This window comes from Bemisia tabaci, chromosome 10, assembly GCF_918797505.1.
Source record: "Bemisia tabaci chromosome 10, PGI_BMITA_v3".
Classification (NCBI taxonomy): Eukaryota; Metazoa; Arthropoda; class Insecta; order Hemiptera; family Aleyrodidae; genus Bemisia; species Bemisia tabaci.
Window position 1 is genome coordinate 1,215,382 of NC_092802.1, and position 25,243 is coordinate 1,240,624.

Sequence of the window (25,243 nt, forward strand, 5' to 3'; positions counted from 1 at the left end):
CCTGAGGATGGATGTATAAAAACCCGAAATGGGCATCATGAAGATCATGATTCAGCGAGTTTTTCTAAGGACATCTATCTATATACAAAAAGAAAGGTGTTTGTTATAAAAATTAATAAAATAAAGCCAAATCTCAGCATAGAGATGAGTACGTCTTAAGAAAAAGAAGCTTAAATCCGGCGGAAAATCCAAAATTGAAGTATGAGACACGTTATATCACAGTCCTTTAGCTGAAAATCCTACCAAACGAGGCAACAAGGTGGACATAAAATATATTAGATTTTTGAAATATGTATAAATGACGTTACAAATACAAGTAATAGGAACATGATAAAATTTTAAAAAATGGTATTTAGATATTATTTGTTTGACATACGATTCGAAATATTCAACGCGATACTGTAGTACTGTAGAACTGTTGTCGTTGATCTTATGAGTACGTTGTTTTATGTTGATGAAGGATATGATTACCGTATAGGTTCGAAGCGTGTAAAATACATCTCTACTTCTACTTTGGTTAGAATATTGGAAGAAAGCATTACAATTAATGGGAAATTGACGAAAGCGAAATGGCCGTTTAATAATAAACTGTATACCCTTACGACTCAAGTAAAAGTATACTCTGAAACATGTCCTAATTTCTTTAAGCTAATTGGTGAAATAGAGTCTTAAACGAATTATTTCATTTTCATGCATGAACCATCGTAACATTCCTAAAAATTGCTGAGCGCTTTCGCATTTGAAAAGTATATCCTCCTACCTTTTTACGTAAGGTGGGAGGTAGGACGTAGGTAGGTAGGTATAGGGACCTTAAGTACCTTGATGAGTAGGTTTGTACCTATATTCTTCTGAAAAGAAAGTACTTTGAATCAAACAACCATTTGTCAGCCAACTTGCATTATTATGCCGATCGCAATTTGTAGTCGAAATTGATCGAGTAAAAGTAGCTTTCCTACAAATTCAAACACCAAAGATGGACCACTGGTTACAATTGAACGAAGAACTATGCAATTGAGTAGGATTCTGGTATAAAGTTAACCGTCCATACACTCAACGTTTCACAATCGGAGCCTATAAAATCAAAGTTGTGACACATGAAATAATCAATGCCTGGTAAGAACCAGAAAAATAACAGATATCTATTATTTTTTTGCAATGTTATGGAACCCAGTGCCTCTTCTACTGGCGATCGTCGGAAAACATCGATAAATAACTAAAAACATCGTATTATTTTTGGACAGGGAAAAACCATGTCTACCAGGTCACTAGCACTCAGCTGCAACTCTTTTGAGGGGCCGATTCTATTAATTTTTCTTCCTACATTAGTCGTCTAACCATGATATTACTATTATTTATACTCTAAGGAATTCTCTTTTTGTGAAGTATAATATTTGGTCAGTATAATTTTACATGAGTCTGGTTCTCTCTTCTCAATTTAGAGATCCTCTCAAGAATTGGTTGGCACTTTTGGTCGTCACAATCCATAAAAAGTGGCTACATCAGTACTTAAAATATCTAGACTTTGGCTTAAAATTAGGTTTTACGTGCGTTATTTATTGATGTCTGTCATGATTTGTGTTATAATTTCTACGAGTAATTAGCTGTTAATGTAAGTGGAAATCTTAGGTATGGGTACAACAATTTTCAAACAAATTTTGAGAGCAATTCACAATCTCTCATCGAACACTTCATTCAATTTTTTCCCCGGTTGTTCGTAATTTAAACTTAACATCATTTATAATAATTCAAATAAATCAGAATAGTAGCAAAGGGCGCCCAAGGCAACTGTTGAGTGTCGAAGACGTAAGAGAAGCTGTTCAGACGTTATAAACTAACAAGTTAGATGAGACAAGAAGAAGAGAGGCATCTTCTTCAATATCTAGATTAATGACTCACCAAAAACTTGTTTAAAAAAAAGCAGTAAATAATCAATATACAGAGGAGTTGGCGAATCCCTGTCTAGGAAACCCAACGGTAGATCAACAAGAGACCGAGGACAACGACGGCGTCTGCCGAAAGAACTGCAAAAGGAATCAAAATGTAGAGGATGCTGAGTTCGTAAGTAGTGGAAATGATGGGAGTTCTGACCACCTAAACTTTGGGAGTTTCCTGACATTGTTTTTCAAGTGACATCCTAATTCAGGTCATAACAGAGGAGGATTTTATAATTTATTCGACACTAAAAGTCTTTTGTATAAAAATTAAAATATTTTGAATCATTAGAGCCAACCGGTCAGAGGCGGGGTATGTGGACACTTTTATGTAAAAGCTCATCCCTGAAAATGATGAAGGAGACTCGAGTTCTTGCTTTTCTTAAAAATCCAAAATCGGAGGCCTCTCAGCCTGACCAGCTGTGTCGAAGTTACCGAACTAGCAAAGTAGAGGCTACGATTCCCATAGGTCGATTGAGGTGCGACGAGGTGAAATTGCACGAGTGACATCCTAATTCGTGCCAAACAGGGAGAGATTTTAATATTTTTTCAGCACTAAATGACTTTAGTATACAAAGTCAAATATTATGAATCACTAAAACCAACCGGGCCGAGGCGGGATAAGTAAAATAATACTTTTACGTGAAACTTCATCCCTGAAACTGATGGACGAAACTTGTTCTTACTTTTCTCGAAAATCCAAAACCGGTGACCTCTCAGCCAGGACCGCTGTGTCGAGGGTTCCAAGCCAGCAAAGTAAGAGGCTGCGATTCTTGAAGATCGATTGGTACAGGCCGAGGCCGACTACGTACATTACACTATTAAACACTTTTGTGTAAAAAAATAAAAAAAAAAACCATTAAAATTATGTCTTTATCCTATGGGTAGACATTATCATACTATTATTCCTAGCTTGAGATAATTGTTTATATTTCCATTCTGGAAGGTAACAATAAATGCAAATCTTATGGCGGCCCCTACAAATGAATGAAAGCTTAATTTGTTTCTACAAGACATAAGAAACTTGGACCCCAACATAAAATATAAATTGGAAGATGGGGGTAATAACCTGAAACTTTTACACTTAATGAATATGCTTCTTTAGACATGACCTTTGTAGATTGCTTCCAAATCCATCACTTAAAAGCCTTATCTTCAAAACAGGAACTAGATACAATTGTTTTTAATATCAAATCAGTTAACAAAACCGTCCTTCACCTCAAAATATTCCCAAATTCAGGACGTGTCCACTAGCCCACTCCGGAGAGTCGTAACGAGAATGCGACAGCTCCCTCGTCCTGAATTATGTCACAAGCCGCAGTTAGTCAATAAAATTCGCGCAACCGATCTGCAGCCATCCGGAGCTTGGATAAAAATCGGACGGAACTCTTCGCTTCATCGAACGAAGGTTCCGAGGGGTTTCCGCGGAAATGCGGCATCGGCGCGCCTTCGTTCCTGGAGCGGCAACCCGCTCGGCCGTTAACTCATAATTTTACGAGTGTTTTCAACCGTTTTTATGTTTCTTTGCCGCTCGCGTGCGTGAATGCGCTCGGATAATCTTCTCGTGAAAGCGTCTGTTTTAGGTCTCCTCAAGCACGCCCGGCGATTATGGGCCGCAGCTTCTCGGTCCAGAGCTGTGTCCGCACAGTTCGTCGTGTCCCTAACCAAGGGACGCAATTCCACTCCATCCTCACAAAATTGACTCGGATAATCCCATTTCTCGCGAGAATATGACTCTGCAATTGCTGGTACGAGAAAAAAAAACACTAAAAAATGGCCCGAACAGTACGCAACAAGTGGAGAAATGGTGCTGCGTCCACACCATTTCGCGGGGAAAACAAAGCTAAGAAATTCCAAATTTTTAAAACAACTAAAATTTCAGTCGATTAAAATCAATTTTTTTGGCCTCTGATTGAAAATTTTTTGGAATTTTTTCGGCTTTGTTTTCCCCGCGAAATGATGTGGACCCAGAACCATTTCTTCACCTAGTTACGATTGCTAAAATTTATTACAAAATTGTTAAAACTCACTAGCACGTAGAATTCTGGAGAACGAAGCGCGTTCTGAACTGTAGCACAGTGGATCGAGTCAATCAGAGAGGTTGAAAATGAAATTTTTGACTAAAACTGAGAATTTTGATGTTTAGTCACATTTTAAATTTCATTGGGCTTCTTAAATATAATTTGACGAGAAAACCAATAGAGCCGCTTTTAAAACCTTAGAGTTGTGTATAAACCGAGTTGTAAGCTTTGAAAGTTTCCAAATTACGTCCAAATTTCTCCTTGCGTTGAGTTTTTCCATGCATATAAATATTTAATCCTGTAACCGTTTCAAGTTCATTGGGTGCTTCTCAAATACAATTTGACGAGAAAACCAATGGAGCCACTTTTAAAACCTTAAAGTTGTGTATAAATCGAGTTGTAAGCTTTGAAAGTTTCCAAATTACGTCCAAATCTCTCCTTGCGTTGAGTTTTTCCATGCATATAAATATTTAATCCTGTAACCGCTATGGTTGCCGATAAGCGAGAAAACATCAGACGAAAAGCATGGAAACTCATTGAAGAAGCACGCAACGGCATGTGCAAGCAAGGAACCTTGCTATCGTTAGAAGTTCCTCAGATCAAATGAAGCTGACGTCGGTCACAGTCCCACTGACTATTGGAAATCTGTGCAAAGATGATACAGAAAAGTTCAGCAAAAGCAACTGCATATACGAACGTCATTCCCGTGTCATTCGCAAGCTGTAGAAAGATGCGTTAAAGAGGTCACTGAAGTTTCTGCTTTAGCCACCACACAAGAAGAAAAACATCTTCTATTAAAACAGCGACTTAGCCGCAGAAGAAAGATTCCAAAATTCACACCAAATCAGAATTTCGGATTTGAAATGTATCTAGCTTCCACACAAAATTCAACGTTATACAAGTAGCCGAGTGATGAGGTAAGAAATTAACAATTTCGCCTGAACATTCTCTAGAGAATCCGTCACAGTTCCAAAAAAGGGTTGGGGAGGGGAGGGGGTTGGAACTTCAAGTGTAAGACCTCCCCGTGATAAGCTCTGGTAACTATTTTTACTTTTCTTTTTCAACATTTTGAGACTAGAGTGTAAAAATAGACTTCATAGAAATGTGTATTTATCTCAGTGAAAATATGTGATTTACTTCAGATTCAGTTTTACGGATAAAATCATTATTCTCATTGAAAACTTTTCCATTCCAACAAAATATTGTTCTCAAAAGCACGTACACTCGTGAATCATACCCAGATCTTCTTCATCGGCATTGCTGCTAGCCACGGTAATTCCTATCGCTGCTACTCCTGCATCGAAAAGGTCAAAACGGACGCCAACGCATGGCGCGACGACTTTATCGGCGGTGCGCGGGAACGCCTTACCTACGTTTTCACAGGTTAATAGTTCAAAATACGCCAAAACGGACGAAATACTAGTCCTTGGGATCGCAAATTGTCGAAATCTAAGCGGTATGAGTTAACTCAGCCACCATTTGACCAAATACCTCGATGCATCCTTGAAGGGTGCAAGCGCGGTAATTTTTTCTTACAAATACGAGAAAATTGTGCGTTACGCGTTCATGATACGACAAAATGGACGAAATTTTGGCCTTGAAGAGTCACAAATTTTGAAAATCTTTCGACAATGAAATGTCTGAAACCTTAAAATCTCATACTAAAAATTTAGGCTTTCGAGGCAAATATGGAGTAGGAGGGGGTCGATTTAATCAACGAAATTTCTTGTACTTCATATTGAACCCATTTGACAACTTTTTTTGATGAGACCCGCTTCCCCCGCGAAATTCGAATTTTTTGCTGCACCCTAATGATCGATTCAGTGGTCCATTCCAGGCCTCATAGAATGAGCGGCGCAACACCAAAGTTGTCACATTTAGAAAATGAAATTCTCAGACACTTCCCTGATTTTCCTGACACATTTGGATGAAATTCTCAGGCAATTCATGACATGCAAGATGTTTAAAAAGGCATGATTTGAGATAGTATCCACGCAAAATGTGTTATTCCAGAGGTCAAATCCATTCTAAAGAGGAAATAAAGGTGGTTTAAAAATCATTCCCTGATTTTTTAAAATTTCCCGATATTTCCGGGTATTCCCTGACTGTGGCAACCCTGAACACGGGTTAAAAGTTTGCAGCAATTTGTCGCTGGACCGAGGGCAACGAGATTCCGCGGTGGATTGACGCACAGTGGGTCGAGACAACAAAGAGGTCGGAAAAACTTTGGAAACCTTAAAAGCTTATAACTCCGTTTATACAAAACTTTGAGGTTTTAAAGGTGATTCCATTGGTCTCCTTGTGAATTTTCTTTTGGAGCCACCCCTCAAAATTTCGAACAGAACGAGACAAACATCAAAATTTGCAACTTTAGTAAACAATGTCATGTTCGACCGCTCTGATTGACTCGAGCCACTGTGCGACGTTGGCGAGTCCGGACTCGCGAAAGCGAATGGGACGGAAACCAAATCTGTTTGACGGCAACTGTTGAACTATTTCGGCTTCCGAAACGAGGCTCCCATGTAAAGACAAACACATGCTCACTTGTTCCGCTCCGCTGTACATATATACTCAGAATTTGCAAAACTCCCTTCAAACCCACCTGCCACTTCTGCAATTCATCACCTCTAACCATCAAACACATACTTATGGACTGCTCTTCCCTCCGACATCTCCAATCACAGATCTACTCCCCTACAATCAACAGAAATACAAACCCTCTTACATGCGATGAACCTAATATTGCCACCAAAATTCTGAAACTCTTCACCTCTCTTAATTTAAAAATCTAAATTTTCGTTTATACTCCTAATTTTCAAAATTACCTGTAAAGACGTTAATAGCCTGAGTCGCTGAATGTCTCAAAATTATAATAATAACTAACTTCAACGGCGGGGTCCGGCCCCCCCCCCCCCCCTTCATTCACAAATGCCAGGTTTAGATCCAACATCACCCCTATTGGACACATTTCTATCAAACGGAACTATGTGCATTCAGACATGAGCTCTGAGACTCATAAGAATATGGGCAAAACAGGGCTCACGTCATAATGCACGTCTGGCAGAAATACGTCATTCTGTGACGGCGAGTAGTCTGTCGACGTCCCTCGGTTTCTGTTGAATGTCCGGTCTATAGTGCCGTGCTATGGAAAAACGCCGTATTGACCTTCAGGTGTTGCCACGTTTCTTTCAGTACACTGGAAAAAAAACACATTGGATCTAAAGTCCAGACTCTTGAGACAATGACAAGAAAAATGACTCTTGATTCAATCAGATTTAAGCTTAAATCAAAAGGAAATCCGCTCCAATTAAGAGGCTTGGTTCTTGATTTAAGCTTAAATCTGATTGAAAACAGAGTATTTTTTCTTGTCGATGTTTTCAAGAGTCTGGACTCTAGATTCAATGTGTTTTTTTTTTTTTTTTTTTTTTTTAGTGGTAAATCACGAATTTTCGGGGAAATTATTGAATATTTTTTCCTGCAATTTTTCACATAATTTTGTAAGCAATTTCGCCTTAAGTTCCTGAAAATGTAAAGGAAAAATATTCATAACTTCCTTCAAAAATAACTGGATTCTAAGAAGAAATTTGGCAACTCTCGAATGTTCATACAGCTTTTTTCCTTAGCAGTATGCGAGTACATATGTAATATTTGCGTGTAAATAGATACAAATTTTAAGGAAGCAGCGCAAGACAATGGTAACATGGAAAAGACAAGGGGGAAAACGAGGAGCAAGGCTTAAAAATACAACTTTAAAACTGGAGAAGTTTCCACTCGGGTTTTTTCATCGACATTTATTAATTTTTAATCTAATTTCCACCTAAAAATGACTCAGTTTCGAGTCGAAACGTCTCGGGTTTCCGGTGTTGCATTTTCGGCCTTGTTTCCCTTGTCAACGTTGTTCCTTCCATGTTTGTGTATAAATGGCCGAAATTGAGATTCGTTGAACAGAACAGCGGGCCGATTACTGAAATTGATAGATAAAATTGTAGACGAGGAAGACATAAGGGATATGGAGGAATCCTATTGGTGGAAGCGGGTGGTTGCAATGGAGAAAGGAGTTAGGTAATAGATTAACTAACGGCAACCCACGAGAGACCCTTAGTCCATTATATTCTCCCGAAGTCTATGGGAGTCGACCCTTTCAACCATTAGGATCGCTCCATTTTCCCTATCTTTTTTCTTCGTCTATAGCTTTGTCTATCAATTTCAATAATCAGCCCGCTGAGCGCGCGAATCCGGCGAGTAGAATGAATTAATCGTTCTGGATGGCAATCCCGGCTGGGATGTTAAAGCGCTAATTGTCCGCGTTTCGTTTTTATTTGCGCGAAATTTAAAATGAATGGCCGGGGGCCGATCTCGGGTGGTCTTCCGCGCGCGAAAAATTACCCGGCGATTATTCGCACCACGAGACCTATTTTTCAACCCTCCCCGCCCACCGACCCTTTGACCCCCACACGCCCCTCCCCCTGGCCGCCAAGTGCAAATTAGGAGTGATGCGTCATTCATGTGTAGCGTAATTTGATCACCGAACAAGGAACTCTTGTCAGATTCAACGTTGCCGATTCGCTGGGACCATTCCGCGAGGATAGGAATGCTCGGGAACAGTGACGAGACGTGATTGATCGATTGTCGATATTTCCCCCCATTTAAAGCTGTGAGAATCGATTATTAAGGTTCTCGTCGCGAGAACCCTGTTTATCCTTCCTTGTCCATGTTTAAATGGCAGATCAATCGATGTATCGCAAAGCACGCCACGTCACTGCTCTGGAACAGCACCGTGTGGCCGCGCGCAAGGAAGATGGCGCCTACAAGCCTGCAGGAATACTTCACGCATTACGCGCTTGACGCATATTAGCGCCTACAAGACTGTTGGAATACTTCACACATTGCACCGCGGACCTAACGCGATGCAAACCATTCCGACCAGTGCACACTTCGGACCTGCAATCCTAGGATCGAGGGACTGTAGAGATTTTGCACCCCCTGAATGGTACCTTGGTCATCGAGTCATTGATGTCGGAGTTGATCCGTCCTTTTCACCGGATTCGCCCCGTGTTGTATCTCAGCCTCCCGACGAAAGACATGCCGCAGCAGAATAGAATTTAAGTACTTGCACCGAGCTATCCGTGTGCAGATCCAATCGGGTCACCGATCCTAATGATTCCATCTCCGTTGAATTTGCCAAATTGAATTTCTGTGTAACACCTGGATTCATGCCTGCAGGCTGCTTATTAACTTTCATAGTTAGACATGAGGCATAGACACCGGTCATCGATCTGCAAATCTGATCTACAGCGCATTCTACACTGGAAAAGAAAACCACATTGGATCTACAGAGCAGACTCTTGAAAACATTGACATGAGAAAATACTCTTGATTCAATCGGATTTTTGCTTAAATCAAAACGAAATCCGCTTAAATTAAGAGGCTCGGTTCTTGATTAAAGCTAGATTCTGCTTGAATCAAGAGTAATTTTTCTTGTCGATGTTCTTACGATTCTTGACTCTAGACGATCCAATGTGTTTTTTTACCCCGTGTATGATCAAACTTCTCGCGTTTCTATACTGTGATTCCACCCGATAAATGGGCGATAAATCAGCAGAATTCTGTTGAAAGAGAAAAAAATTCGTTCTAACCAATCAGAAAAGTCGATTCTTCGAGTGAAGAAGAAGCGCGTAGGAACTCTGCCCGCCAAAGAAAACATTTACTGCGTTTGACTCAACCTCGTCTATCAGTTGCTGTGGCGCAGTGGATAGCGGCGTCGATATTTAGTAGTGACAAATCCGTGCGATAGTGGGTTCGAATCCCGCCGCGACACGGCCGATCGTCCTGTCAGAAGCTCAGTTTTAATAGGTGTCACCGTATTTACTGCCTTATAGGGCCGGGGCATTCGCATCTATCAGTGAATCTATACCCGGAACTATTGAGATTAGTTCTGAATCACTCGGATTATCTGTCTCATAGATACGCAGCCCGCATCTATTATGGTCAATAAATGGATTATATTTTGCAAAAAGGAACCACTATCTCTGGCTCTCCCATAAAATCACCTCTCTGCGTAGGGAAACCAACGGCATATATGTTATTTCTACAATGAGTCAGGAATAATGGTTTCTCATTGCAAAATGTGGTCCAGATGATGAAAGTAATTAATCAGCCTGCTGCTTGATGTCGCCATCTACTGATCAGAATGAAAAGGGGATTGTGGGAATCTTATTTTTTTTAATAAAAAAAATAATAAAATTCGAATAATTCGAATTTACTGCGCCACAAGTCAAAACAAACGGATGGAAATCCAAAAAATTATTAGCATTAATTAGCCTACAATGTCCATGACAAAGCCCCTACACTTCTTGATGACGGGACGCAGGCAACTTTTGACGAAAAAACTTTGCTGTTCAACATATCTGAAGACAGGCAAATGTAATTTCGTGGTCATCAAACCCAATGTTTGGATTTAATTGTTTGGGTAACCACATTCGACCGATTTCTAAAAATTTGCACTGGCAGCCGACGATGGAAATAACATGCCGTTCAAATAGCGCTCAAAAACGTGACCACAAACATGAAAACGTATTTCAAAACTCGGAGATTGAGCGATATATAGCTTCGATAAAAACTCTTAATGCATATCGAAATATGTGGAAGAGACAGAGACAAACCAGGGGCTTATGAAATGATCGCGTGTTTCATTTCGCGGAATTCATTCCGAACGGGACGCAGATACATACTTTCCAAGCGCAATTAAAATATCCTAGGAACTGACAAGTGTAGTCTCAATGTTGTTTGCCGTGGAGTCCGATAAATTAATGGCGCACAGTTCAGCTTCAATTTGTTTTAACGGTCCGCGTTGCCACATTTACGAACGGCTTTCGACATTCGTAAAATAAGAATTTCATCCGTTCGGAGTTTCAACTGACAAGGATGGCAATCGTCAACAACAGACAAACATTTACAATTTGTGCTATTAATTTTCATAAGTAAAGTTAAATAGAACAAAACAGTTATGATTTATCAGTATCTTTTGAAAGGACTATGCAATAGTCGGTAGAAGACCTAGTATTCTTCTTCCTTCATAATTTTCAATTTAATTTTATAAACAAAAAATGCAACCGTGGTTTAGGAGGAGCATATCTCCATGTCTCAATTTTTATTCTGAATGCAGTCAATTTTAAATCATCGCGATGAAACGGATCCAACTTTACCCAAAGTTTGATTGGGTTGCCAAAACTTTGCGCGAGTCTTTATGGGTAAATGCTCACTGCTTCCGATAATTTTCTCTTATCTGACCTGCGGGCTGATCATTGAAATTGATAGACAAAGCTATAGACAAACAAGACAGAGAGTATAGAGCGATCCTATTAGTTGATATGGGTGGTTCCTATGGACTAAGGGAGAAAATGATGGACAGAAAAATGGGTCACTCGTGGGTTGCCGTTAGTTAGTCTATTACCTACCTTCTTTGTCCATTGCAACGACCCGCTTCCACCATTACGATCCCTCCATATCCCTTTTGTCCTCTTTGTCGATCATTTTTATTAATCGGCCGCCGGTTATTGTTTTTTATGAGGATCTGAAAAGCAACGATACTGAAACGCGAAAAAATGACGATCCGGTCTGTCGCAACCCACGTTCGAAGTAGTTTCATACTGATATCAGCAGTATACTGCAGTGCTAAGGAAAAACGCCGTATGAATATTCGAGAGTTGCCAAATCTCCTTCGATAAAAAGTTTATTTTTGAGGAAAGCTATGGGAATTTTCCCTTAAAATTTTCAGGAACTTTGGGTGAAATTGCGAACAAAAGTATCTGAAAAATTGGGGGGAAAATAATTACAAATTTTCGCGAAAAATCGTGATTTACTAAAAGGAAATTTGGCAGCGCCTGGAGGCTCATACGGCGTTTTTCCTTAGCACGGCAGTATACCGATAAGAGAAAATTGGCTCGGTGCCCCGGCAGATGGGTAAACAAATATTCAAGCTGGCACAGTGGACAACTCGAGGAGGGGCAGTACAAATCAAACAGTTCAACTTTGTATCAGTCATTAGATCAAACAAAATGTAAGTTTTGTAACGATAGTTGGGGAGGGGGGGGGGCAGTGCATGCTTTTCTATCACCGCTGATTATGTATTTTGACTGATACCATTTCGGATGAAATTCCCCCTCTGAGGGTTCATCTTCGACAGCCGAAAATACTACAAATAAATGCAGTAAGTAAAGTTGAAGTGAAAATGGAATTTAAAAACCGAAGAAACGAGGTTGGTAATAGAGTTTCACCGATAGAACAACGAACCAATTTACTGCAAAATACTGCCAAAAGCCGGAACAGCCATTTACTGTAAATATCATTGAATTAGAAACGCTTACATGAGAGCTATCTTATGATGAAGAAACATGGTAAATGATGAAATGTAAGAGCTTCATGAATAATAAAATTTGCACTGTTTTTATCTGTTCCAGGTGCTGGCATCCTGTGGCCCCATTAGCGTTACCTTTTTTACTGTTGTAGTTTTTTTCGGTTCTTTTTATTTGATCAACCTCATGTTGGCTGTTGTTGCGTTGAGTTATGAAGAGGAGGCTGAAATAACCATGGAGGTGAGAACTTCTTGCTCATTTATCTTACGGTATTACTATTGGGCCTGTACTGAACGTTTGGAAAGCACTTCCTTACTTATAGCGAGCCGTGCTCAAACCAGTCGCTTAGCTTTCGGGGTAGCACTCTCTATAGAGAGAAGACTGAGAAGAAATTGAAAGAAAACGGGTGAAAATACACTTCCCGTATAAGTATTACTGACGGGCCACTTGCCAAAATCAGCACTACTCTTTTACGCGTTCTTGAAAATTAATAAAATCCAACATTGCAAAAACCGATGAAAAAACTAAAAATTGCATACATTAAAAAATTGGTAGATATTACGACCAGACAATGCTTGAGGTGCTTATAACAACTGACTTCTACGTTGGTTGGAGCAGGCGACACTTTCTTCCAAGGCCTAAAAGTGTAAAATTAAACTTTTCGGAACTATACCCGTGCCGGACATTTTTAAGGGGTTTATGGCAGACGAAGTTTAGGTTACATGATCGCTTCATCGCTTCAAGAATTGCCGTTGAGTAGTTTTCCGTTTAAAAAATGACAGGAAGTCTGTGACGTCGCAAACCGAGTTATGTGATTGCCGACTGACACCGTCTTCTTGCCTTTTTACCCTGTCATTCTTAAACAGAGACAAGAGACCCTCCACTGGCCTCTTAGCGTCAGGTGGAAGCTTTTACTTTCGGGGATTCAACAGTTCCTTATGGACAGTTATAAGGGAGCAACAGTCATCACCCCAATTTCGGCTGTTGACCTACCTACATGGTGGATGATGAGCTTCGGGTGACGTTATGAGCCGAACAAGTTTCCCAAACTTTTCAGCTTGTTTACGAAACGAAACTGCCAACACGTTGTTGAACATCAACCATGTAGGTAAGTCAACGGTAGAATGCTGAAGTCCCGAAAGTAAAAGCTTCCACCATAGCCAAGATACTAATGGAGGGTCTCTTGTCTCTATTCTTAAATAATGTACAAAAAAAAAAAAAAAAAAAAAAAAAAAAAAAAACGGACGGAAATAAAATTTTTGAATTTGAATTTTTCCGTAGCGTAGACACCCTGCTAATGATTGTTAGATTAAGGTTGGTGAGATTGGGTGAAGTAACTGGACGGAGAAATGTTGTTGACAGGAGCGGCGGAAGGACCTGACGGACCACCGGGACGACTCGACGTTCTCGTTCGACCCGTCCAAGATCCCGGTGAAGCAGCTGGACCGGAACGCGGTGAAGAAGATCGACGCGCGGAAGGGGGTGCTCCTGAGCTCCTACTCCAAGAAGAAGTCGCGGCGGCGGAAGCGGCGCGGGGCCCTCACCAACGAGACCAGCGCCGCCGGGAGCCGCTCCGTCACCCCCTCCCCCAGGCACTCCTTCGCCGAGCGGGAGTCCGAGGAGCCCGACGCCGAGTCCCCCCCGCCGCCGCCGCCGCCCCCGCAGCCCCCACCCCCGCCCCCCGCGCCGCTCCAGCAGCCCCCCGTCCAACCCACGCCGCCGCAACCCCCCCAGCCCCACCACGACACCCTTCACCCCGGCGTCGCTTTGGGTAAGACCTCAACACTCATTCAAATATTTCCAGCAGCCTGACTGTTGAAATTTTGTGTTCGTCGGATAGACATAGATGATAGGATGTCGGGTCGACATAAGTTAAAATGCGGGGCGTGATTGGTCCGCCATGCCTTATGTTACTTTATCGTGCCTTTGTCAGGTGGAATGGACGACATACTGTCGGAAAGTTAAGAGATGCAGCTAGCTTGTCGTGAGTTCCACCCGACATGGGTACGACAAAGCAGCGATAAGATATAGCCGACCAATCAACACAAACCGACAAACACAACATTTTAACGGTCAGGCAGCAAGGCTGACGATCTCGCCTATATTACAATTTTGGCGAAAATGTGTTAAATATTACGCGAACTGATGTATACGGTATAGTATTTTTCAATGGGTCGATTGGAAGCAAGAGATACAGCCAAATATCCTCGAAGCTCTAAGCCTCTAACACTGGTAAAAGAAACCTCTTAGACCAATGCCGCATTGCATTGACTTAAGAGTGCAGTTTCTTGTCACCGGATTTAAGAGTCTTGAACTCTTGTTTCAAGCGGATTTTGCATTGATTCAAGCGGATTTTGCATTAATTCAAGCGGATTATGCATTGAAACAAGAGTCCAGACTCTTGAATCCGGCGGCAAGAAACTGCACTCTTGAACCAAGAGCTTTTTTTTACCAGTAAAGGTTGAGCTCTTTGAGCGAAAATTCTCGAAAATTACGAGGTCGTACCGTCTATAATAGGTAGATATTTCTTCGAAATCTACCTAAAAACTGCCACTCATGTCGCATCACGGGCGCAGAAGTTTCCGAAAAAGGACGTTCGTCCGCGCCAGATAGTGCGGGTACATCTACCAGTATTACACTGAATTTAAGAGGAACGAGGCCCTCAAGTTATAAGCAGTGCGTCGGATGCCAAAACGTTTCAACAACGTTGAGAGTCGTACCTCTTGAAGCGCGGTGTAGATTTTTTGTTAAGAACGAGCTGATCAGCGCCAACGGAGCTCGTTGCTGCTCAAAGCATTTGGATGGAAATATTCTCAAATCAGATGTAATCTTCCCTGAAAGGTGTGACAAAGTTTCTCTGGATGCGGAAGATCTGAAAGCGTTAAAAATAAATATGCGGACCCTATCATCTCAACAAGGGCTGAATTTCGATACCCCAGGAGTTTTAAATGATACGGACTACTGGAAACTTATGGGCGTTGTGAAGTCAAACTTTGACGCAATACTAAACCACAACGAACATGTCTTTGGCCGTTTTTCGAAATTCCAACCCGTTCCCCAGATATTCCAGGTGGCTCCTCATTCGTGAGACACCCTGTATAAGGAGTTCTTGCATGTGTCAAAGATTTGCGTTTAAAATGCCGTCGTTGCGCATACTCTGTTCATCGATCCTTTTTCATAGGTTTAAAAGGCGGATCGATCGATATCGTAAAGCAAGCGACGCCACTGGTGTATTTCATAGACTTTAACGCATGTGTATGGAAATTGACCGAAATATTCCCTACATTTTGGAAAGGTTGAATAGTTCCCTTAGTACTACTTACTTGTTGAACTGAGTTGAGTCTCTACGGCGCTGAGGAAAATCCCGACCTTTTAGACAAACATGGCGCTCATTAATTTAAGGAAAAGGGGGGGGGGTGGGAAAAACTCATCAGGGCGTCTAATAAAACAGACTGGCCGAAAATCAGTGTTTTTACAGGGCTTTTTCAGTACATCCCAAACAATCAAGTACCTCCAAAAACGAAAAATTCGGTCCTTTTTCAGTAGCTCCATTCAACGAAATTCGAAAAACGTCGGAAATTCTTTTCAGAAATTTGGAATCCTCGCTAAAATTGCGCCAACACTACAAAGTCACAAAATTTCATTGGTGGCTTGAAGATTAACTGACTGCACAATCACGATCTTGCAAGTGAGTGCTACTCTGAGAATACAAAAACTCACATCAGGAAAACAAGGTAAAAATCTCAACTCAAGGTTCTTCAAGTACTTCCAAATTTGGAAAATTTAGATAGGCTACTTGAGCTCCTACGGTAAAAAAAGTAGCACACCATTTACAGAGAGAGTCTATCGGCCCAGGAAAGCAATTAGCAGTAACATTGTAGTAAGAACATTTTGTACTGTAAGAAGCATTGTTAGGTACTGTTAGTTGAGCGTAGTGTCAATTACGTCGGCCGCAATATCATTGTATGTGTGTGTGTAACGCTGAAATTTTCTCAAAGCATGGCTGCTTATGATTTTCGTTTGACAGGCACGGAATTGGACAAAGACGAAGAGTTGAGCTACAAGGAAGAAAAAATGGTTTTCTTCGCAATTTTCAAGATACATAATAGTCTTCATTAAGGAACTAAAATTTCTAGCTCATTACTGATGCGGCATATATGCCATTAGTTTCCCTGTGTAGAAAGGTGTTTTTATGTACAGGCCAGAAATTGCAGTTCTAAATTGAAAAATGCAGTCCCGGCCACCACCATGTAGGACTCAGGTTTTCCAACGTTTTTTAATTTTTATTGTAACTTTTCCGACTGAAAATGACTCAGTCATGAGTCGGAACGTCTCGGTATTTCAATTCTGTATTTTAACCTTGTTTCCCGTTTTCCCCCCTTTTTTTCTACTGTTTATTGTTTTCCTCCATGAGCACAATTTTAATGCTATGAAAAATTAGCGAGCAGACGAAAGATAAGTTTATTGAATGGTGATTCTCTATTATTTTAAGTGAGGGAAATATATCTGAAGTGATAAGGTCGAAGATTGGGACCTCAGTACAGTGCGCTCAACCGCAGTGTTGTTTATGTTTAAAGCGTCGTGGAAAACAATGCAAAAGCGCATTACCATTAGACGATTTTCGTATTCAATTTTTTAAGTTCCAAACTAGAGCAGAATAATCTCAGCTCCTTCCGAATGAAATCATCTGGACGATAAAGTTATTCGCAGTTTTTTGCTTCATTTTCTTCCTCTTTGCTGTCCCCTTCTTCTCCTCTCTCCTTCCTCAATGGAGTCTTCCATCATACTCCGCTCCTCTTGTATCTCTCCATCTACAAATTACTTTTTAATTCGGAAACCAGGGGCACTCGTCATACAACATCTATCAGTTCGCGCTTCAGAGCATATCACTTCATTTTAAAGCGATGTTTTCAGTTCGCATTTCAAATTACTCATTAAGGAGAACGATAACTCAGTAGTGTGAACTGGAAACAGAAAGGAGTATCTCAGGTGATTCTATAGAAACTTATTTTCGTGCTTAACATTCCCAATTTACTGTATTTTCGTCAACCAATGTCTTGGTTTCATGAAAGTATTACACTAATTGCGTGTCGGTATTTTGAAAATTCTTCAATACATTATAAATAATGGCACGATGGGATTTTGGAAAGAGCACTGAAAAAGGAACAAAAATCATTCCGATGGCTGAACGTAATTATCGAAGAGATACAAATTAAAATAAAACTGTTGCTGAAAACGTAAAAATAAAATTAAAGAATTAATTTTTTAATAGAAATTTTGAACTTTTACATCGACGGATGCCTCATATTATTTTCAATATTTTTTTGATAAAAAAAATGAACTGTTTATCCTCTTCTTCAAAGTGATTTGTTACATCATCATCTACTCCATCGATTTTGAACCCATAACGCCTCATCACTCCTTTTACATTGCTCTACTTTGTTTTTCGTAAGTATTGCTAATTTTAGTTTTCCACTTTCTTTCCCGCTAAACTTTCTTAAAACTTCTCGTTTTCTTTTCTTCGGCGAACACCGCTATCTTCAGTAAAACGACAGCACAATAAAAGATGCGGTATTTGTAACGGCGCCTTGATACAACTATTCGCCACGAGAGTTGTCTCCGTTGCATACGTACAAGTTGAAGGCGCTCCATTGTTTCATGCGCTCGGCTCTGAGGCTGAACGGGCCACTTGGTCAGATCTGTTCTGAAATAGATTCGGTGTCTTTATATTTTATATATTGCAACTCACAGGATTTTTAAAAATTAGAAATTTCAACTTTAAAAATACATATCGATGGTGAAACTGCAAAAGTGCGTATATCGGTTGCGGTGCCTGGAAATCCCCGCTCCTATTTCATTTCTTAAAAGGAAACCAAAGCAACATTGCGGCTTGAAATTTTCACAGAATATCCTTCACATAGAGAAGAAAAATATCCGAAGTGCTCAATGAATGATGTTAAGTGGTTTTCCACATGAAAAATAAAGTATGACAGGAAGTCTGCAACGCCGTAAAGCGATGTACGCATTCCTGCAGTTTCACCATCGATATACTTCCATACTTGACATTATTCCCTGGGAGGGTCCTAACTTGAACCGCCGGTTTTCTACGGTATATAAGACGGCATTATATACACAGAAAAGAAAAAATCTTGGTGTATTCACTAAAAAAATGGTAAAATTGCCAAGAATTCAGGGTTCTATTTGATCCCAGTTTTTTCTTGGTAAAATTACTATTCATGGAATTGGTAAGTTTACCGAGAAATCTCGGTAGAATTATTGAACTTTCTCGGTAATTTTACCGGACCTTGGTAAAAACGCCAATATTTTGTATCGACTGTGGTAGAATTACCGAGATAAAATGGCAAAGTTACCGGGAATTGATTACCAATAAAATGATATTCTTACCTGATAAAAACAGTAAAAATACCGGTTTTTAGGTAAGCTTACCAGTCTGTCTTGGTGAAATTACCAATAATTGGTAAAAAAAAAGAGATGGTAAAGGTACCAACGGACTGTGGTAAACACGCCGAGAATTTTTTTTCAGTGAAACGCACACGAGTGCAAGGGCTGACAACAGCGCTTGTTGACGGCTCATCGGGGTCGTTTGATGAGAGTTGAATCGGCCGTAAACGGCATCGATCTGGAGTTATCAGCCGGCTCATTAGTGCCCGGGGCCTATCACGGCATCCTGCTGAGGGCACCACGCCGCGCCGCGCGGGTGAAAATCAACTCCTCTACTCCAACGCGAGTGGATAATAGCGCCGCGCCTCTCTGCAATACGCTCGACAGGAGCAAAAAACATCCCTCCGAAATTTCACGGATCGAATATCGCCCCCCCCCCCCCTCCGAGAGGAGCACCGCCCGAAATGAGCGGGTTTTTTGTCGTTTTAACGAAACAGAACTGAGTCCATTCTGAAAAAGCCCAAAGATCCATGACTCACATCAGCGGATCCAGTGAATTGTTCACATTGTTTTTTCCCCCCGGTTAAATCTACGGGAACGTATCGATTCTTGTAGGGGCCAGGTGCTCTGACAAGAATCGATTTTTTAACATAGGTTTAAATGGGGAAATCCGATTTTGCCGAATTGCTGGATCCGCCTTCGCATAAGAATACACACACAGAGAAATTTAAATACATAATTTTGGTTAATACGGGAAGTAAAACACAAATTGACCGAAGCCTTCCGTTGACAGTTCCAAAAGGAAATGCCAGCTAGATTTCTGGAGGAAATTTAAAAAAAAAATCGAGTTGCGAATACGGTTGTCGCCATTGGAGGGATGTATTTTTGCAGTCCTTCCATTGCACTATGGTCTGGGGGCGCCGAATTGTGGCCAAAAATCCGATTTTTGAAAGTACGAAAATCTGGCAATCGAGCATATAATCCTTATCTACATCCTTTAGTAGGTGTGAAATGACCCATCAAATCTTCTGTAATTGTTTTTACGATCAGATACATGGTGGCGAACTTCACATCCTCCGAGGTAAGTAAACAAACGTGAGAATTTAAAGTGCACGTCATCGTGTATTGCCTTGTGTCGCTTTGTGATAAGTTGGCGTAGATCCCCGATCAAATATGGAAAAGAAAGGTGAAAGTAAGTACTTTTTGATGGTTTAATCGTTTTTAGTATTAAGATTGATTTTATGACCACCATGAGACTCCAAAGTTTTGTCCTGATTTAGGCAAAAAATTGCCTTCATCTTAAGTTTTAGTTATCACTAACACGAGCTAACACGTTCTTATCAGTGCAAGAATGTAGCTCATATGTTCCTCTAACAGGATATCATCGGTTTTTTTGCCGCTTTTTGCCGCTTTTTGCCTCTGGGGCCTTTTTTGGTCATTTTAGTGAAGGACTTATACGATTTTCTGCGCAATCTGATTTCATTGCAGAAGGAGATAAGAGAGATGAGACAAGGTCAACGTTTGATATAGGGTGATTCATATGTATTTTTGGCTGCTGAATCCGAAAATGATATCAGTTTTTTTCCAGCACTTGCCAGATTTCCGGAAAATAAAGTTTTTTTGCAAAAAACCTCATTTTTAAGCAAAATAATATTTTCTCCGGAAAAACGACAAATGGTGGATAAAACTTAGGTATTTTTTTTTATTCTTCAGCCTGTATACATAATACAAATTTATTAACTCGGCCCGCTGTGGTGCGTAGTGGTTGGAGTGCTGGCTTTAAGATCAAGAGGTTCCGAGTTCAATTCCTGGCTAGGCAACCCGAGAATGGTAATCCGCAAGGTTTTAGGGTCTGATCTGGGTCTGGGTCTGAAGGCCCCAGAGGCAAAAAGATGCAAAAAAACCTATGATATCCTGTTAGAGGAACATATGAGCTACATTCTTGCACTGATAAGAACGTGTTAGCTCGTGTTAGTGATAACTAAAACTTAAGATGAAGGCAATTTTTTGCCTAAATCAGGACAAAACTTTGGAGTCTCATGGTGGTCATAAAATCAATCTTAATACTAAAAACGATTAAACCATCAAAAAGTACTTACTTTCACCTTTCTTTTCCATATTTGATCGGGGATCTACGCCAACTTATCACAAAGCGACACAAGGCAATACACGATGACGTGCACTTTAAATTCTCACGTTTCTTTACTTACCTCGGAGGATGTGAAGTTCGCCACCATATATCTGATCGTAAAAACAATTACATAAGATTTGATAGGTCATTTCACACCTACTAAAGGATGTAGATAAGGATTATATGCTCGATTGCCAGATTTTCGTACTTTCAAAAATCGGATTTTTGGCCACGATTCATTAGGCCTAGAATCTTTATAATAATTCTAACCATGAAAATCAGCGCAGAATGGTTGACAGCCTCCAATGAGTATAAGAATGTCAAAGCTATTTAGGTCTAAGTAGTATTGAGTATATCTAGAAAATTTTGCTAGCAGGGTTTGATGATCAAAGAGTAAATTATTTTTAAAAAATCGCTAGAAATGAAAATTTTTAGGGACAATTTTTGGTTCGGGGAGGGGGCGCCCTAAAGGGCTAATGCCATATGTCTTGCTAACACGAATATCACCATATTGAATGTGCAATTTTTTTAACTTACGCTCCAGTCAGGATCAATAGACCGAAAAACATAGTACTGACTTGATCAATTTCAATCATTTCTTCTCCTCTTATTTTTCTGGATTAAATACGTATTTTTGGGGCTTCTGCCCTGATAACCTCTTGATCATTGAAAAATAGATTTCATATTATAGTGAGACAACCTTCAAAACATTAAACTGACATTCAATTTGGTATTCTAATCATATTTTGGCTTTTCTTCTAATTTTTTGGTTTCAAGGGCCTGCCGCCATCTTGGATTTAAGAATTTTGTAAAACTAAGGTCAAATTTGTATTCAGCGACCCAAAAAACATAAGTACACCAAATTTCATGATATTCTGATCATTTCCTGATTTATGGCCACAATTCGGCGCCCCCAGACCATAGTGCATTGTTTTCTTCGCCAACTTTACCGCTTAGTGTGCCAAAATCCATACAAAATTTGCGTTCATTTGTGTTTAACTTCCTATAGTAACCAGAAATAACACGAGAACACATATATTTTTATATTTGTGTTAAAGTCACACTTAATAAGTTCTTTTTGATTTGAATGCGTCTATTAATTTGAACAACAGCGCGACCGCCAATTATTCACAAATTGAGTTTACAACGGAATAAAATTTTCTGCGGGTGGGCGCAGGATGCATCTTAATACCAAGCTATTGTACTACCTATTTTTACACTAACTGGACCTCTCAGAATATGCTTATTTTATTTGATCCATTCAATTTTCTCTCACGGCCTTAAAAGAGTTGTTTAAGTCCTCTTAATTTTTTCTTCTTCTTCAAGGGTCTTCCATCTTTCTGTCACAATGTGTGTGGGGAGGTGTGTGTGTGTTTGTATGTTGGTTTGAAAGATACTGTTGGATTGGATGTCAATCTGCGGCTGTATTTACTGAATTAATCCTACGAGAAAGGGAATGTGTCCAGTGCTTCATTGAGATGATATTATTGTAAATAACTGTCATCATTTAGACTACGTTAGGTAGAAAGAAACCAAGCCACATTAGCTGCTGCCGAATTTCATTGGGCAATTTAATATTTTCGAATGAGACGGTTGTATGGTTTTCGTGTAAATTTCAGTGAAATGTCAGCACAGTACGACCAGCAGACAACTTTAAATTTTCAAGGAAATCCGCGCAAACCTTCTCTAGTAAAAAAAGCTGATGTGGTTTAGTTTCTTTCTGCTAAACGCGGTCCATTTGATCTTCTGAAACCATGAAAAAACTTACTACTCTCTCTGAATGTTCCTTCTCCCTTCTTAGATGCGTCCAAAAGGAGGGAGATTTTAACGGGTACATCTTGCCTATTTTCGATCTTTCACTACGGTATGTGCCGCACGGTTTTATAGATTGAAACGTCCACAGCGAAGTGGAGCTCTCCCCGACGTTAATAAACATACGAAATAAAACGGTGTCTGCAGAACAGTTCCAATGCGGCAACCTATTTACATTCCGCCGCCCAGGTTGGAGACATTAAGACAACTGCTCCATGTGCCACGGGAACACCGTTGCAACATCTTCCGTGCCGACGGATGAGGCTCATACATCTCGGCGCGAGGCGGGGAGCAGTCGGGTTCAAACTGACAACCCTGCGCGAGGATTAGTTTTACAGAAAATCGCTCCGAGTGACCTACCGCCCTTCGGATCTTACTTCGACCGTATATTTCATCTCGACCTAACCGGCACACCGAGCCCCTTTGCGGCCATCGCGTTAGCAGCTTAGGCGGGACTTGGCTCCTCTACTCTGCCGTGCTAAGGGAAAACGTCGTATGAACCTTCAGACGTTACCAAAGTTCCTTTGAAAAAAACACGAATTTCCTAGTTTTATGAATATTTTCCTCCCAATTTATCAGATAATCTTGGTCACAATTTCACCCGAAGATTCTCCTCTCTCCGAGGAGAAATATTCATAACTTTTCCAAAAAATAAACATTTTGTCGAAGAAAATTTGGCAACTCTCGCATGTTCATACGGCGTTCTTCCATAGCACAGCAGAGCTGAGGAAAGAAGGCGTGTAAACCTACCGCAGAGGCGATTTAACAAGTTGGCAACACTGTTTTGCTCCGTTTCAATCCACTAAAAATATCGGTGCGAGGCAGGCTACCGGGAATCGATTCTTTTGCAAACATTTAAATGTAACAATAATAAAGTTTCAATACAAAGTCTGGACTCAAAGAACACATAAACACCCGCGAAACAGCGCGAAACGCGCATTGGCGCCTGCAAACCTAACAGGGATACTTCACGCATTGCGCAATACGTGAAGTATCCCTGTTAGGTTTGTAGGTGCCAGTGCGTCGCCGCGCAATGCGTAAAGTATCCCTGTTGGGTTTGTAGGCGCCAGTGCGTCGCCGCTCCGCTTTGTGTTAGGCTCTAATATTTAATCTGACGGAGTCAGCGTTATTCAACTCATGATTTTGAAAACATTTTTACGGCATTTTGAAATAGGCAAAAATTATTGTTCTAAACGTCAAATCCATTCAAAAAGCTAATAAGAACAAATTAACAATTTTTTCCTGACTTTCTCTTCATTTCCCCTGACATTCCCAGGGTTTCCTTGACTTATTAAAATTCCCCGACAATATCCGGTAATCCCTGAATGTGGCAACCCTGTAATATACAAAAAATAGAGAGATCAGCGATGGCGCATCATTACTGGCTAGAGAAGCATGAAATAGCAAACGAACCGATTTTAAAGAAAGAGATAAACAACCCAAGGGAACTAGATGTCTGGGAAAATATTTATATACCCAGGACAAACAACTTTAATACGGACTCGGTGGGTACTAATATACTGCTGTTCAAATACATAAAAGCATGGCAATAGGCGAATACCAGCGCATGGATCGAGAAGAAAAAGGGAAAAACTTTCGTTCACCACCGACTGACGATGGAGCTCTTAACTCCGAAACGCGTCTCTATTAAAAATTTTACCGCAAGTGAGTGACGAAATTTTATATAATTTGAATCGAAAATAAAGTTGCAAACTTCCAAGAATCGGCACTGCATGGACCTCCAACCTTGTCAAATAATTCGAAATGTGGGGGCAACTTGTGCATAATCTAATCAAGTGTATCTGAGGGTTTCACGGAAAAATGACATGGATTTTCCGAAAAATAGATCTTTTTTCAAGGGGAAAGTAAAGAGACGATATTTGAAAGTTCCTTGGCGCTTTATCTTATCTCGACAGTTAGGTACATACTCGTTCCGCCAGTATAGTCATTTACGATGGTTTGTTGATGTCATGCTCTATCCGTCGAAACGTTGGACCTAACTTCGAACAAAAGAATCTAAAAATAGGTAAGAAAAATATTGAAAATTTTTCCCGGGGATTCAGGATGTTTAAAAAAAAAGATAATTCGGCACCTTCTGCAGGATTATACAATAGTTTAGCACACTAGTCTATTAAACTACCGCCCTACCGATATGTGAAACTTGGATATCAAAATTTTGCCAGAAAATATCGTTGCCAAGTTAATAGAAATAGCAGGGAAAGAAAAACTCCTCAAGTGTTCAACAATCGATAAAAAACACTTCATGCACAGTGGGGCTGTTGCAAACTCCAGCTAGAACAAAAAATAGTTGATTCTGATATAGAAAATAGATCAAAAATCACTGTGAGCACATCGGAAAAGTCTGAGACACTTTCCACACTTCACAATATGCATAATGTAAATGATTTTATTTTAACCTTCCCTCTTCAAAATCGATACTACGCCGCATGTGAACATTTCGTGAGAAGAGTCGTGATTATTGAGACGTTCTCTATAAGAAATATTTCTTCTATTTGCTGCGGCTGGAGTTTGCGACAGGCCCATGCTTTAGACTGATAAAATGTCGGTGAATTCTACATATTCCTCTAGTCT

At 40.3% G+C, this 25,243-nt stretch overlaps 1 protein-coding gene across 2 annotated transcripts in view; it reads left to right on the forward strand.

Annotated features, from left to right (window-relative positions):
- The window catches only part of NaCP60E (Na channel protein 60E), a 362,748-nt gene that overhangs the window by 228,627 nt on the left and 108,878 nt on the right, over window positions 1–25,243 (forward strand). For both annotated transcript variants that reach the window (XM_019053311.2, XM_072305268.1), the window contains exons 7-8: window positions 12,412–12,546; window positions 13,669–14,077. In XM_019053311.2, coding sequence (XP_018908856.2) covers window positions 12,412–12,546; window positions 13,669–14,077 — 544 coding nt within the window. The remainder of the gene's footprint in view (window positions 1–12,411; window positions 12,547–13,668; window positions 14,078–25,243) is intronic.